General features: G+C 41.0%; 1 protein-coding gene across 1 annotated transcript in view; it reads left to right on the forward strand.

Moving 5' to 3' along the window:
* LOC127029276 (guanine nucleotide-binding protein G(q) subunit alpha-like) overlaps positions 1 to 16,739 on the forward strand; it is a gene marked incomplete at its 5' end in the record, with an annotated part of 53,530 nt that overhangs the window by 15,375 nt on the left and 21,416 nt on the right. Inside the window, 2 exons of the mRNA XM_050914842.1 lie at positions 11,894 to 12,022; positions 13,010 to 13,139. Of these exons, the coding sequence (XP_050770799.1) occupies positions 11,894 to 12,022; positions 13,010 to 13,139 (259 nt within the window). The remainder of the gene's footprint in view (positions 1 to 11,893; positions 12,023 to 13,009; positions 13,140 to 16,739) is intronic.

The following is a 16,739-nucleotide window of genomic DNA, read 5'->3' on the forward strand; positions in this document are numbered from 1 at the left end:
CAAGGGACTCTGTCAACCAGGCCCCTAAACAGGCCAAAGTCTGCCCTCTGGAAGTCCAAGGTAGCAGTTCTGCTAACCACCCTCCTTACTTCTCCAAGAATCGAAAACTCTATCATTTCATGACCGCTATGCCCAAGACAGCCTCCAACCATCACATCACCCACAAGTCCTTCTCTGTTCGCAAACAACAGGTCCAGCGGGGTGCCTTCCCTAGTTGGCTCCCTCACCAACTGTGTCAGGAAGTTTTCTTCCACACACTCCAGGAACCTCCTAGACTGTTTCCTCTCCGCTGTATTGTATTTCCAGCAGACATCTGGTAAGTTGAAGTCCCCCACGAGAACAAGGGCTAGCGATCGTGAGACTTCTCCCAGCTGCTTATAGAATATTTCATCTGCCTCTTCATCCTGGTTGGGTGGTCTATAACAGACTCCCACCATGATATTTGCCTTGTTGGCCTTTCCCCTGATTCTTACCCATAATCACTCGACCCTTTCATCACCATCGTCAAGCTCTAGACAGTCAAAACACTCCCTAACATACAGGGCTACCCCACCACCTCTCCTTCCTTGCCTATCCCTTCGGAAGAGTTTATAGCCATCCATTGCAGCACTCCAGTTGTGCAAGTCATCCCACCATGTTTCTGTGATTGCAACTATATCATAGTTTTCCTGCTTGCCCAATGGCTTCCAGCTCCTCCTGTTTGTTGCCCATGCTGCATGCATTGGTGTAGATGTGCTTCAGTTGGGCTATTGATCCTGCCACCTTTTTTGGGGGAGAAGCCCTAATTCCCATGAGACTGTTCTCAGGTGCTTCCGTGGTTTCTAACACATCAATAATCCTTGTGTCTTTGCTGCCGTGTGGCTCTCCATCCCCTACCTCCAGTGAGACGGCAGACTGAAGGACCTCGCTAGCACGCTGTCCCTCAAACATTGGCGTGCCGCCCCCAGGCTTATCTCTAGTGAGCCTGGTTTTATCCCTTTCCCCCTTCAAATCTAATTTAAAGCTCTTTCAATGAGCCCTACTAACTCTTGCGCAAAGATCCTTTTCCCCCTTTGAGAAAGGTGTACCCCATCTGTCGCCACCAGGCCTGGTGTCATGTGGACTGACCTGTGATCAAAAAAACCCAAAATTCTGCCAGTGACATCAGTCATGGAGCCAAGTATTCATCAGCTGGGTCTTCCTGTTTCTTCCCCCATTGTTCCCTGCAACTGAAAGGATAGAGGAGAACACTACTTGTGCTCCTGATCCCTTAACCAGTCGTCCCAAGGCCCTGAAGTCTCTCTTGATTGCCCTTGGACTTCTTATTGCAATTTCATTGCTGCCTACAGGAAAAAGCAATAATGGATAATAATCCGAGGACCGTACCAAGGTAGGAAGTTTTCTTGTAACATCTTTAACCCGGGCCCCAGGGAGGCAGCAGACTTCCCTAAGAAGTGGGTCTGGTCTGCATATTGGACTTTCTGTTCCCCTCAGGAGAGAGTCTCCTATGACAATAACCCATCTTTTTTTCTTTATGGAAGTGGTTTTGATGCGGGGCATAGGCCAACTTAACCTTGGTGACACCTCCAACCTAGATGGACCATCATCCTCATCATTGTTTGGTTCCACTTGCAGAGCCTCATACCTATTGTACAAGGACACTTGGGAAGGTGAGGTAATCATGGAGGAGATGTGCCTGCTGCGCCAGGCAGGAAGTTGTTGCCACCCCCCCCCCCCCATCCCTTAAGTCACCGTGTTCTGCCGGGTGGAGAGAGGATAGGGAATCCTCCTTATCATGTGTCCTGTCTGCCTGACAGGTCTGTCCCAGGGAAGGTAGGGTGCAGTTCCAGTAGTCAGTCTCCTTCTCAGACTCCCATTCTCCTCATATAGATTAAGAAAAAGTCTAATTGTTTGCTGACTATGTTGTAGCAAGTCATCTTTACTAGTCTTAGATTGACCCTTTTATTAGTGTGAATAATCACCTCTATCTCAACATATTTATTTTTTTGTTTAGAGATTTCTTTTGGAGGGTTTCTAGTGTAGTGCCAGTCATGTTTCTTCTCCTCAGCAGTGTGTTTCAGAGGCAGTATATCCCCCAAGAATTTCTCCGGTGTTCATAAGGTCTTCCAGCAGGATTCCTTCTACGCATGGGGTTTATTAATATGCTAGTGAATATTAATTTAGCATCTTGCTCCATCAGATTGCCTGAGTTTGGGAAGAGTTATTGGGCAGTATTCCTGAATAGAACAATCTTATTTTTAGCCTTGGAAAGGAAAAGGAGTCTTACAAATAGATGAAGGCTATAGCTGTCTACCTTTGCCCATCCCTTAGTGCCTTCTCTTGATTAATTGGACTATATACTAAATTGAGTTTAGAGTTACAGAAATTCATAGAATCATAGAATGGTTTGGGTTGGAAGAGACCTTTAAAGATCATCTAGTTCCACCGCCCCTGCTGTGGGCAGGGACATCATCCACTAGATCAGGTTGCTCAAAGCCCCATCCAACCTGACCTTGAACACTTCCCAAGGATAGGGCATCCACAACTTCTCTGGGCAGCCTGTTCCAGTGTCTCACCACCCTCATCGTAAAAAATTTCTTCTTTATATACCCTCTTTCACTTTAAAACCATTACCCCTTGTCCTGTTTCTATAGGCCTTGCTTAAAAGTCTCTCTCCATCTTTCTTATAAGCCCTCTTTAAGTACTGAAAGGCCGCAATAAGGTCTCCCCAGAGCCTTCTCTTCTCCAGGCTGAACAACCCCAACTCTCTCAGCCTTTCCTCATAGGAGAGGTGTTCCAGCCCTCTGATCATCTTCGTGGCCCTCCTCTGGACTCGCTCCAACAGGTCCATGTCTTTCTTGTGCTGGGGGCCCCAGAGCTGGATGCAGTACTCCAGGTGGGGTCTCACGAGAGCAGAGTGGAGGGGCAGAATCACCTCCCTCGACCTGCTGGCTATGCTTCTTTTTGATGCAGCCCAAGATACGGTTGGCTTTCTGGGCTGCAAGCACACATTGCTGGCTCATGTCCAGTTTTTCATCCACCAACATCCCCAAGTCCTTCTCCACAGGGCTGCTCTCGATCCATTTATCCCCCAGTCTGCATGGGCCCACTCCTCAAGCCTGTCAAGGTCCCTCTGGATGGCATCCCGTCCCTCAAGCGAATCAACTGCACCACTCAGCTTGGTGTCATCCGCAAACTTGCTGAGGGTGCACTCAATCCCACTGTCCATGTCACCGACAAAGATGTTAAACAGCGCTGGTCCCAATACCGTCCCCTGAGGAACGCCACTTGTTACTGATCTCCATTTGGACATCAAGCCATTGACTGCAACTCTTTGGATGCAACCATCCAGCCAATTCCTTATCCATCTAACAGTCCATCCATCAAATCCATATCTCTCCAATTCAGAGACAAGAATGTTGTAGGGGACCATGTCTGAAGGCCTTACAGAAGTCAAGGTAGATAACATCAGGTGCTCTTCCCTTGTCCACTGATGCAGTCACTCCATTGTAGGCAGACACTAGATTAGTCAGGCATGATTTGCCCTTTGTGAAGCCATGTTGGCTCTCTCTAATCACCTCCCTGTCTTCCATGTTTTTGGACATGTCTTCCAGGAGGATCTGTTCCATGATCTTGCCGGGCACAGAGGTGAGGCTGAGTGGTCGGTAGTTCAGGTGATGGAATTATTCCTGAGAAAATGCTAATATATCACGTGACTATTTCCAACAGAAATCTGACCTCAAAGATACTGAAAAATAGTAATTCATGGTTGGAGGCGGGTATTTGTTTAAAGTGTCAGCCCCATGTTTGTTCATGTTGAAAATGTTTCAAAATTTCATTTATTGAAAGTAAATTCAGATAAGTTTTGATGGTCTGTCTTCATTAGGTGGCATAATTCTGGGAAATTAATTAAAGCTGAATGTTGAGTTACAAGGTTATGGTGAATGGGGTTATATTTAACTTCTTGAAGAGGGTTATTGGTTAAAACTACTCTTGTTTGTTTATTAAGTTTAGGAGTCTTGTCACTTCTTTGCCTGATTTCTATATGAGAAATACATGGGAAAATACAGAGCTAATTAGTCTATTCCTATTATCACGTTCTTTCTGTTTATTTTGTAATATGGACAAACAGTACCTTTGAAACTCTCTTTCAAGGGTATCATTAGCACCTTCAAAGCCTGGTAACTTCCTTGAAGGCTGGCTGCAGTTTTGGCCCTTGTCACAGGGAATATGTAATTCATTAAAAGTAAGTACTTCTTTCTCAACACTGACTAGGAAAAAAAAAGGTTTTCTTCTATTTCTGATCAGTGTGAAGATCACAAGTATGCTACAATACCTTAGCAGTTTTTTCTGATGAAAAAGAGAGAGCTACTGTCAGCAGCTTGTTACACGCACATTACTTTGGTAATGCACCTTCTGCCTGTTGCTATAGCAACCCCACAGAAAATTACCTCAGCAGCCATTCAAATTCATTTTTACAAAAGTAAAGTAATTATAGCTATAATTAACTTTTTAAACTTGGTCTGTAGTATAAATTTACTCAGACCTATGTTACTGGTTTTCTTTAAAAGTAATTTTATGCAATTTTCCTTTTTTTGTTCTTTTGTATAATGCTTAGCTGAATAAGTACTGTTTGGGTGAGAGGTCATAACTACAATATGTCTCATCAAAATAAGACATTTCTTAGCAGGTGGTAAAAATAAAATCATAGTGCCATGTAGTTCTGCCCTAAATTGTTTGCACAGTTGCTTCTAACTGTATAACTGACTTCCCAGTAGTAACTGTGATTATCTGGTTTTGGACTCCACCTTAAGACAATGGCCAGGATATTTCCAACATCCATATCATTAGTATGATTTTAAATTTTGAAGTTAAACTAAGAAAACATCTGCTTTTGGCAATTGTTGGCAACACTTTTTGTGAAAGTTCATGTTTATGACAAGTTTCCTGGTTTGTTTGCAAGAGTACATGTGTGTAGCAACTTCTAGTGTATACTGAAGAGGCAGTTGTGTCACAAAATCTGATTGCAGAGTTTGTGCATGCATGTATGTGGTGAAGCTTCTAAGGGCTTGCAATTTTATTTGGGTGGGGTTTTTTTTAGTTAGACCTTTATCCTAAAATCCCTCATGCATGCCTGTTATGTGCTTAAAATTTTTGTATGTGCACGTGATTTGTTTGCCCACATGAGCAATCTATTTGTCAGTAGTTTGATTAGAACTGCAGTAGATGAGTGCTTAAAAGCCATGGTGAATTGGGTCTTTAATAAGTAATTATCCAAAGAAAAAAAAATCTTCATTTTCTGATAGTATTCACTTTCACTCTTCATCCAGAGCAGTCTGAATTCAGAGACTCTCAAGACATTTCATGTAGCCCTATCATTTTGTTGGGTGTCTTATAAATTAAATGTCTTCACAAGTCCTCTTCCAGTTGCAGATAAACCAGTGGAAGAGGTAGCTCCATCCTGCTTCCCTGCTGGAGGTTACGGACTTCCCACACCCTAGTCTGTATCAGTCAAACAAGCTGGCTTAATTTGAACAATTTCCATAGTGTTTCTTTGCTATTCCAAATCATTTTCACAGCAGTAGGTTATGGAGACATTGCACAAGCACAAGAGCTAGCAGCTAGGGATGGACTGTGACTTTTAAAGTTGCTGCTTGCGCTAGAGTCAATACCAATGTGATTCCCATTACTGTTCTCTATAATATGCTTGCTGTCATGACGCTGGGTGTCCTCAGGTGCCAGGAAGGAATACGTGGATTGAAACCGGCTCAAGCATGTTGCTCTTCTCAAAATTCTTTTGCTAGTTGTTCAGTTCTTATACTCTATATTGGGCTGAGCCAGATATACACTCCTCCCATGCTGATCTGGCTACTCAGAGAGACATTCACACTCTCTTAATGAACTCAGGGAGAAACATTTATACCACCAGTTGATCCACTCAACTCGTTGATCCAGCCCTTTTGATATGAAGAAGCCTTGAATATAATTCACTGCAACAATAAAGACTTATAAATTATGATAAACCAAAACTATGATAAACCCTTTCTCAAAGGGTTATCAAAGGTGCGGCCTCACCTTGAGTATTGTGTGCAGTTCTGGGCCCCACAATTTAAGAAGGATGTGAAGGTCCTTGAACGCATCCAGAGGAGGGTACCAAAGCTGGTGAAAGGGCTGGAAGGCATGTCCCATGAGGAGCAGCTGAGGACTCTGGGTTTGTCTAGTTTGGAGAGAAGGAGGCTGAGGGGTGACCTCATTGCTCTCTACAGCTTCCTGAGGAGGGGAAGTGGAGAGGGAGGTGCTGAGCTCTTCTCCCTGGTATCCAGTGACAGGACGCATGGGAATGGCTCAAAGCTGCGCCAGGGGAGGTTTAGACTTGACTTTAGGAAACATTTCTTTACCGAGAGAGTGGTCAAACACTGGAAGAGGCTTCCTAGAGAGGTGGTTGATGCCCCAAGCCTGTCAGTGTTTAAGAGGCATTTGGACAATGCCCTTAAAAATATGCTTTAACCTTTGGTCAGCCCTGAAGTGGTCAGGCAGTTGGACTAGATGATCATTGTAGGTCCCTTCCAACTGGAACTATTCTATTCTGTTCTGTTCTAAATAAATGAAATTCTAAATGTTCTGTGTTACTGTAACACCTATAATAATGATATTTGAAAATTGTGTGTGCTGGTAGTGTGTGTTTAAATAATGGCATTCCAGTTGTCTTTTCCTTTTTATGTAAATATTCACTTCTGTTCATTTACACTTTCCATATTCCTGCTCAGCATTTTGAAATATTCTGTTAACCCGATAAGTAAGTTATTTAAAAAAAATCAAACCATCAGCCCATCCCTCCTAATGGAAAATGTCTTGGTTTTGTGTATGCAATTCTAGAGGCATAAAAGTATACTGTTATGCAGTTAATACAAAAGTCATTATAATGATATTGAGCATTATATATATATTATTTTGGGAAGATTGTACATGAATAAAGAGAAACAATTAATTTCTGCTATATTGCAAAATATTCAGATGTGGTACAAAGCAGTGAGTGCAGTAGAGCAGAAAGACCCTGAATATCAATCCCGATGATACACGTGCTTACCCAATGATGATATTTTTTTTAAATTAATTATATTACTTTGTATCAGAGGGAACATGAATTTTAAAGAGAAATATAAGGAGATTTTATTGATTTTAGAGTATCTTGAAAGGAATTTTGTGTTGCTGATGCAGGCAAAGCTTTCAGTCTGATTTTCAGAAACATGTTTAATTCCCTCTAAGTTGATAGAAGAATGGAAAGTTATATCTACTAATATGGTAACAGGAAGTGTGGCTAATCTCCTGCAAAAGTGTGAAATTAAGTAGCATAAAATATGGTGATGAGAAGAAAGTTAAAATAAATCTCTATTCCTTTGCTTCAGAGCAAGAATGTACAAATTGCATTAAAATCTGAATTCCAGCCCAAGTAATTCTTCTACACAAATGTCTCTGTTAAAAAAAAACAAAACAAAGCAAAACAAAAAGTTAAGTGGATGTGGTGGGTTGACCCCAGCCAGCAACTAAGCACCCACCTAGCTGCTCACTCACTTCTTCCCCAGAGGGATGGGGGAGAGAATCAGAAGAGCAAAAGTGAGAAAACTTATGGGTTGAGATAAAGACACTTTAATAAGTGGGGGGGGGAAAACCCGCAAGTGATGCAAAGGCATTCACTCACCACCTCCCACAAGCAGACCAATGCACAGCCAGTCTCCAAGCAATGGCTACCTTGGAAAAGACCAAACTCCCAGTTTTTATTGCTGAGCGTGATGTTATATGACATGGAATATCCCTTTGGTCAATTTGGGTCAGCTGTCCCAGCTGTGTCCCCTCCCAATATCTCTCCCACCCCCAGCCTACTCCTTGGGGCGGCAGAGTGAGAAAGAGAGAAGGCCTTGATGCTGTGTAAGCACTATTCAGTAATAGCTAAAACATTGGTGTGTTATCAACACTGTTTTGGTCACCAATCTAAAACACAGCACCATACCAGCTGCTATGAAGAAAGTTAACTCCCATCCCAGCCAGACCCAGTATAGTGGAAAAAGCTCTTTTTATTTTAAAACAATTCATTGAATATTTTCTATATGCTCATGGCAGGAATATAAAAATAATAAAAGATTGAAAAGTAAGATTGTGCAACAAAGAACTATTAGTCTGTTTTCATGAATACAGTGATATTTATTCATTAAGTTTTAAGTTAGTGAGAAGGAAAAGTGGTAGGGGCTAAGTGTTGTCATTATTCAAAAACAAAAATTGCAGGATGTATTCTAAATTGCTTTTGTTGCACTATAGATTCTGGTTGTGATTTGTTAGTAACAAAGTTTTTTTTTTTTTAAAGGATTTTGTGCATACTGTATGAATTTTTCTGTGAGGTACTCTTACTGGTTTTGACACTGTTTCCATGATTCTGGGTTTGAATGCATAATTTAAGAGACTTTGTAGAGAGCCCTACATCATTTAAACTGTTAAGTGAAGATATCTAGGGAAGGAAATAGGACTCTATGAGGTTGTGTAAGGATTCTGTATAGCCTCTAGAAGGTGCTACTGGTGAAACGAGTAAGAAGTTTTCTGTTTAGTACATGTCTAAGAGCAGAACTGAATGAGGATGAGGAAAAGATGTAATTTTAAAGGATAAATTAATGCTTCTGGAACTTAATGACATCAGTGTTTTGTGCTAGGACACTAGCTAGGACACTTTGCTCTTTAAACAGTTTCCAGTAACACAAATGAGATGTGACTATTTAATAATGTCCCTTTAAATTATTGTCTTTCTAAAAAAGCCAGATGTGCACTACTGCATATCTTAGTATGTATTGGGTTTGCGTGGCAAGGTTTTGGTAGCAGGGGGGGCTACAGGGGTGGCTTCTGTGAGAAGCTGCTAGAAGCTTCCCCTATGTCCGATAAAGTTAATGCCAGCGGGTTCCAAGACGGACCCGCTGCTGGCCAAGGCCGAGCCCATCAGCAACAGTGGTAGCGCCTCTGTGGTAACATATTTAAGAAAGGGAAAAGAAGTTATAGGGGAGTAGCAGTTGCAGCCAGAGAGAGAGGAGTGAGAAGATGTGAGAGGAACAACTCCACAGGCACCAAGGTCAGTGAAGGAGGGGGAGGAGGTGCTCCAGGCGCCGGAGCAGAGAGATTCCCCTGCAGCCCGTGGTGAAGACCATGGTGAGGCAGGCTGTCCCCCTGCAGCCCATGGAGGTCCATGGTGGAGCAGATATCCACCTGCAGCCCGTGGAGGACCCCACGCCAGAGCAGGTGGATGCCCGAAGGAGGCTGTGACCCCGTGGGAAGCCCACGCTGGAGCAGGCTCCTGGCAGGACCCGTGGCCCCATGGAGAGAGGAGCCCATGCTGAAGCAGGTTTGTTGGCAGGACTGGTGACCCCACAGGGGACCCACACTGGAGCAGTCTGTTCCTGAAGGACTGCACCCCGTGGAAGGGACCCATGCTGGAGCAGTTCGTGAAGAACTGCAGCCCATGGGAAGGACTCATGTTGGAGAAGTTTGTGAAGGATTGTCTCCCGTGGGAGGGACCCCACGCTGGAGCAGGGGAAGAGTGTGAGGAGTCCTCCCCCTGAGGAGGAAGGAGTGGCAGAAACAACATGTGATGAACTGACCCAAACCCCCCTTCCCCATCCCCCTGCACCGCTTGGAGGGGGAGGAGGTATAGAGAATCAGGAGTAAAGTTAAGCCTGGGAAGAAGGGAGGGGTGGGGGGAAGGTGTTTTAAGATTTGGTTCTATTTCTCATTATCCTGCTCTGATTTGACTAGCAATAAATTAAACTAATTTTTCCCCAAGTCGAGTCTTTTGCCCGTGACGGTAATTGGTGAGTGATCTCCCTGTCCTTATCTCGACCCACGAGCCTTTTGTTGTATTTTCTCCCCCTGTCCAGTTGAGGAGGGGGAGTGATAGAGTGGCTTTGGTGGGCACCTGGCATCCAGCCAGGGTCAACCCACCACATAGTAGTATGTCCACTATCCCAAGGATATTCAAAATTTTCATGGTGCAGTGGTACAGTAACCAGGTTCACATATTGGAGAGTACAGCTGAGGCTTTCCAAAGGAATGCAACAAGCAATTGTATGAATGGGTCACCTACAAATTTATTTTCTTAAAGCTCTCCTGCTTTCATGAATACCACTATAGCATGTAATGATCCACAGTGCTTCTTTGTACCCTTCTTTTTTTCCGAAATAAAGTCACAAAACAAAACCAATGTTTTTGGTGGGGTGGGAGGGAAAAAGAGGCCAATTAGTGTTTCAGCATCTCTTTAGATTTCCTATTGTGGTGGTTATGGATTTGTTATGGATTCCCCCCCCCCCAGCAAATTGATGATCAGCTTATCCATCTGCTTTTTGTATAAAACAACTAAAGGCAGATGAAATGCTCAGATTTTCAAGCCCTTTTTCCTGTTGGCAGAAACTAGTCAGAGTTCTGAGAAAATATTTTCAGAGTAGTAACTTCTGAATATGAAAATTTTTCTGAGATATATGGTTCAATATATCTTTCTGAATATGTGTAATATTCTCACATTCAACATTTACTATCAGCTTAATCTTTCATGAATAAAATCATAGTGAGGAAAATTTGATAATATTTTTGGCTTCTTCCCAGAGTTAACAAATTAATTCTTCTGTATTTTTGCTGTAAAGCAGAACTCAAATCTCTTTGTTTCTGTCATTGTTCATAACAATTTACTTTCACTATTGCATAACAAATCATTCAGAGTATCTAGAAGTAGTCTAATTATTCCTTGTGTGGATTTATTTAAAAAAGAACACCTTGAATAATAACTATGAAGAAAAGAATACATTCAGAGCTTAGTGATATTTAATGATTTGATAAATTGCAAGGAGTACATTGCTACCCTCCCCTGGAATGAATCAGGGCAGCCTTAGGTTATCTTACCAGTAGCTAACTCTGACCAACTAGGTCATTCTTTTGCTTGGAAGTAATCAAATACACAAAAACTTAATTTCCTGCAGCAGTCTTTTTCCCAGACATCTACCCTGGGGATAGCCCAAGCTGCCTGGTGCACAGAATTCATGGAATGCGCAACTCCTGTACCCAAACAGGCTATCACACATTGGTATATTATCCCTCTTTTTTTGAAGCATCTCTTATGAAAGTTAATTAAAACCTCCAATGCACTGCTGCTTTATACTTGAAAACCACTATTAAGCAATAGCAGAAGAGTTGTATGTTGTAGTTAACAAGCCCTTACAAGCAATTTTATTGCAGTTTCAGATTATTTGCTAACTGATTGGGTTGTATTTCATGTACTGCAGGCTTATTAACTTGATCAGAAGTTTCAGTCTGGATGCAGGAATTTCAGGTGGAGAGTTTTTTAATTTGTCAGTGTGGGGTTTTTTTCTTTTATCTCCAAAGAGTGCCATTTATCCTCCTACCATTTTGAAACTGATAATTAATAGTTCAATATCACTTGGGAGATTCATGTTTATCTATCCTTTGTAGACATTGCAGAGTAATTATCAAGAAATATGTTATAGTTTCAGATAAAATTATAGTCTTATATTTCTTATATTTCTTACACATTTTATCATATTATTTGTCTTTAAATTAACCAGAATTGAATAAATAAAAATTTGGAATTGTTGGTGATTCAATGTGTGAAAGCCAAGGAAATTTATATGAAAAACATAATAATTATGCTGTCCTTTTGTAGAATTTACTTGAAGCTATGAAAATGACCAGGAAGGGAGAATGGAACACTCCTTTATATTTCCTTCCCTCTTTTATTTCAATATTGCTCTTTTTCTGTTGCATTTCTTCCTATCCCACACCCCATTTCTTTTCCCAAGTCTTCCTTTCTCTTTTCCTCAGTGGGATTATGGTATTACTGTCTTGCATTCCTGTTGTTTTTCCCCATCTATAGTTACCTTAATGACTTGGACCGCATAGCAGATTCGGCCTATCTGCCAACTCAGCAAGATGTGCTTAGAGTTCGAGTCCCAACAACAGGGATCATTGAATATCCATTCGACTTACAAAGCGTCATTTTCAGGTAGAAAAAAAGTTTAACACCCATTTGCTTTGTTTCTTTTGTTTCCTTTTACATTAATAATACCATGTATAGGATATTGGTTAAAAGTGCAAATTATTCAATGTTTTTAAAATTTGAGCTTGTTCATTTTATTTTCATGGTTTTGTCCATATATGATTAGCAGCTGTTGTTAAAGATGTCAAGAGGATGAGACAAACAGACTTGTCTTTTTCTGAAGGTAGTTATTATTGATAGAAAAACTGGAAGTCATTTTTCAATAAAATGAGTATATCAGTTTTATTATGAATAATAAATTATGAAATGTAAAGGTACCACTTCTGTACTTGATTTTATGAGAGAAGTGACATTTTGTAAGTTTAATACCACTTCTACAAATAATTTTCCCCACAGCTCATTTTGAGTGCAAATACAATTGCTTAAAGAATAACTATGCAATTACAATTTCAAGTTAGACACCCAAGCGTCTAGTTACATTGAGACCCATAATGAATTGGGAGTATACTCTGCCAGCAAATTTGAGTTTTTATTTTGACTATTAACAACTTTAGTAAATACAGATTGTATTCTAGTTATACTCTGAAAATTAGGCAGCCTCGACAAGTTTGGATTTTTAACTGGTAATTTCTTGGGAGAAAGGTGGGCCACCAACTTCATTCTGTGGACATGTGTTTCTGCTGAATATACAGGGCATACATTCTAGAATCGTGGCTCAGAATCATGAGAGTTTTGAATATCAGAAATTTGAGGGCTTTGAGACCCATAATAATTCAAATTCGGAAAGCACATCAGACTAAAAAGCAAATACAATAACCTGTTTACTTACAACACATTCCATTAGTCTTCAATATGAATGGTAAAATTTTTAAGAAAAAAAAACCAAATTGTGTTTTCAACTAAATTCTTGAATTCAATGTTCCATATGTGATTGTATGTTTATCTGCTAAGGAGGAGTTTGTGGAGTTGATGTGATCATTGTTAATTTTGCAGAATGGTGGATGTAGGAGGCCAACGATCAGAAAGAAGAAAATGGATACATTGCTTTGAAAATGTCACATCTATCATGTTCCTAGTAGCTCTTAGTGAATATGATCAAGTGCTTGTGGAGTCAGACAATGAGGTAAGCAAGCATCAGCATAAATCACCAGTTTTTAACAAAAAATAATTTCACTAAAATTAATTTTAAATTTTAAATATTATTTAAAATTTGATTAAAGGACAAGTTTGTAGAGAGCTTCAGTAGAAACATGTGTGTTTTTACGTAATTATTTGGATATTGAATTTGTTGGACCAGTAAAGTATAATGATAGATTGAATACTTCATGCTAAACAGCAAAACTCCAAGTTGTTAGTTCTTTTAAGACATTTTCAAAGCAGACTGGCTTGTCCAGTCCTGGCTGTTTTCCAAATGTCTACCAGCAGTCATATGCAACTACATGTAATGAAATGAGAAGTTCTACAGGGATTAAGAGGCTAATCCTCAAATAATATGACAAACTGATCTCCTCCATGGAGGGTCAGTGGAATCTATCTATTTTGTGTTAAAAGTGGAATAGTTGACTGTAGAGAAATGTTCTTATTGTAGCTATTTGCATAGTTAGTGTTGTGTAGCAGAGCCATAAAAATAGACAGTGGGAATTAAAACAAAATTCATAGATTCTTTGCTAGAACAGACCCTGAAGTAGTAAACTTCATTCCATTGACTTAAAGTATAGAATTTATATTGGCTTATATTTTCTACTTGTATTGCTATTTCAAAGAATAACAGAAGCAAGAAACTTGTGGGTGGTGATGTATGAACTAAGCAGGCAAAATGCAGTAGTACCCAGTGTTTTGTATACAGTTTTACAAAGTAGGGGGGGAATTTAATATTTGGATTTTTTTCTTTCATGAAGACTATTCCCGTTATTCATCAAACTTACATGAGTTACTCACTAGCACTGTTCTATGCAAGTTTTTAATATTCATTTACAAAAGTTAGATGAAAAAAAGAAAACATTTTAATGTTCTTCATGACTGTGTATATATGTTGATTTCATTGTTTAAGAGAAGGGTTGACATAGCGAGGTAAAACAGATGTCCCTGGGCAGTCATGATTGTATTCTCAACTTTCTTCAGTATTAATTTTTTTAAGAAAGACTGGGAGCTCTGAAAGCTTTTAAATTTATACTTTTCCCATAAAAGAAAGAAATCTCATTACATTATTTATATCATCAGCCATCTCCTTAAAAAGTACAGCTGTTACAAAGAAGACATTTTCAGTTGCTTATATAGTGAATACATCTTGTCATTTATTTTTGTATTCTTTTAACTTGGCGGGTATCAGAATGTTTTTATTTTGTTTTGTAAGACATATATCTTTGATGTTGTGGTCCGAACAGTAATGGAGTCTGACAACATGTTATAAAACAAAGCTTTATTGAGGAAGTAAGATGAGCAAAAATTCCCCCATATAGCGACTCACCCAATCACCGATAGCGAACACAGGATCATAAGTGATGCCATGGCTCTGTTGGACTGCCAGGGACATTTGGTGTCTGGGTCATCTGGCAGAAACAGCGAATAGTGCAAATGCCTTTTGAATGTGGAGAAGAGTTGCAACAATGTAGGTCAGGAGGCAGGGTGTCGCTTCCACCCCTTGATTCTCTCAAATCATCACTTGACATGGAGTTATAGGCTAGGGTGTTATTTTGGTGGGTCATTAGCTATATAATAAGCTAGGTGAGGTTGGTGTTCTGACACCTGCAGGGTATAAGTTACATAGTCAGAGGTCAAAAGCTGGTGCATCGTGAGATGGGTACCATAGAATCACCTCTATCAAGTATCAGTTGCGCAGGCATCCAGGAGGTGGTTACTACAGCATCTTCCCAATTGCTACAAGAGAGGCTGCAAAAGAGATTACAACCAGCATCCGTTTATATCTAGTGGCCCCAACCCGGGCTGGGGAGTGGTTTGACCATGACTGGGAAAATGCTTTACAACACAATCTACAACCCCATCCACTGATACGAAACAAAACATAAACAATGACAATAAACAAGATAATTACAAAAAGTACAGCCAAAATCTTTTGACAGCTACCCTGAGATCTGGGAACCAAGAGGTAAGCCATGACCACAATTCACCAATTCCCCAATTGATATTTTTGGTTGCCACCTGATGCAAGGGCTTTAGTTGTTCCTGGATTTTCTAAAGGTCGGTCTCAATGCGTAGATCTTGGTTGACATAGACGCAGCAGGTAGTATTTACTAACGCGCAAATGCCAACTTACATGGCCAGCAAGTACTCTAAGGCTAGTGGTTTTGAACAGTAGCCTGTGGTACTTGAGCAACTTCTTGCTGCAGTGCTTGGATGGCATTGGTTGTTACGTTTTCTATATTTTCCAGGGTAGCAGAGAGATTGATGATCGCTTTCTCCAGCTCAGAGACCCCTAGCCAAGGAAGGAGGGTCTGGGCAAACTGGTGAAATCTGGATCCTCGTTCTACTAAAGGGTTAATACCACACCGATGTCGCAGGGCATCAGGGTAATTGTGGACATGGGTCACATAGAGGTTTTCTTCAACATGCATCCCAGGCACTATTAGTCTGGGTGTGCAGGCCCCCTCTAGCTCCATGGGAGGGTTTTCATGGCACAGCTGCTGCACAGCCAGTATAGGCCGGGGGCACCTATTGTGCTAAGGTCACAGCAGCGAGTGGTGTCTTTCAGGCAATTGTCAATATTGGCATGGTAGTTTTGCATGGTGTAGGATGGACCCCGCTGCATGGTTTGTAGTTGATCACAGGACGGATCATAGCCCGTAAAGTTCTGGAGGACGTAGAATTCTGATCCGTTCTTTACCAAGGCGGCACTGGGTAGTCGGTAGTTGAGAGATTAGCCCGAATAGAATAATATCTGGCAAAAATTTTAGGTGCATGGCCTCACAATTCCACCAATACCAGCACTCCCACCACAGGAACCCCTTGGTGCCCAGATGCAGGAGGTTGTGTACAAATCCAATAATCATTTCCCTTTCTAACATTTGCCAGCACCTGAGATGTGAGAATTAACAAGTTAGGATCCCAACCAGCAAGGTCCTGGTGGACTGTCCCTAAGAACAGTATCCACAGCATATTCAAAAGAGAGGCTTGCTCAGAATAACCAACAGTAGTACAAGTAAAACAACTACAATAAACAGCAATATAGCAGGAGGATTTTTCCAGATTGTTGTAGTTGAGATAAAGACAGTTTAATAGGTAAAGCAAAAGCTGTGCATGCAAGCAAAGCGAAATAAGGAATTCATTCGCTACTTCCCATTGACGGGCAGATGTTTAGCCATTTCCAGGAAAGCAGGGCTTCATCACATGTTAACAGTTACTTGGGAAGACAAATGTCATAACGCCGAACATCCCCTCCCCTCCTTCCCCAGCTTCTTGTGCACCTCAGCCTACTCACTGGCAGGGCAGTGTGAGAAGCAGAATAGGCCTTGATGCTGTACAAGCACTGTTCAGCAATAACTAAAACATCCCTATGTTATCAACACTGTTTTGGTCACAAATCCAAAACATAGCACCATACGAGCTGCTATGAAGAAATTTAACTCTATCCCAGCCAAAAACAGTACACAGATCAGTCCATTCATCCAGGGTGGTCCAGTAGTTGGGCTGAGTCAGCGGTTCCGGGCTCATCATGGACATTATCACTTCCTGAAATAATACAAAATCACTTCTAGGACAGCCCAAA

This window comes from Gymnogyps californianus, unplaced genomic scaffold, assembly GCF_018139145.2.
Source record: "Gymnogyps californianus isolate 813 unplaced genomic scaffold, ASM1813914v2 HiC_scaffold_90, whole genome shotgun sequence".
In the NCBI taxonomy this organism is placed as follows: Eukaryota; Metazoa; Chordata; class Aves; order Accipitriformes; family Cathartidae; genus Gymnogyps; species Gymnogyps californianus.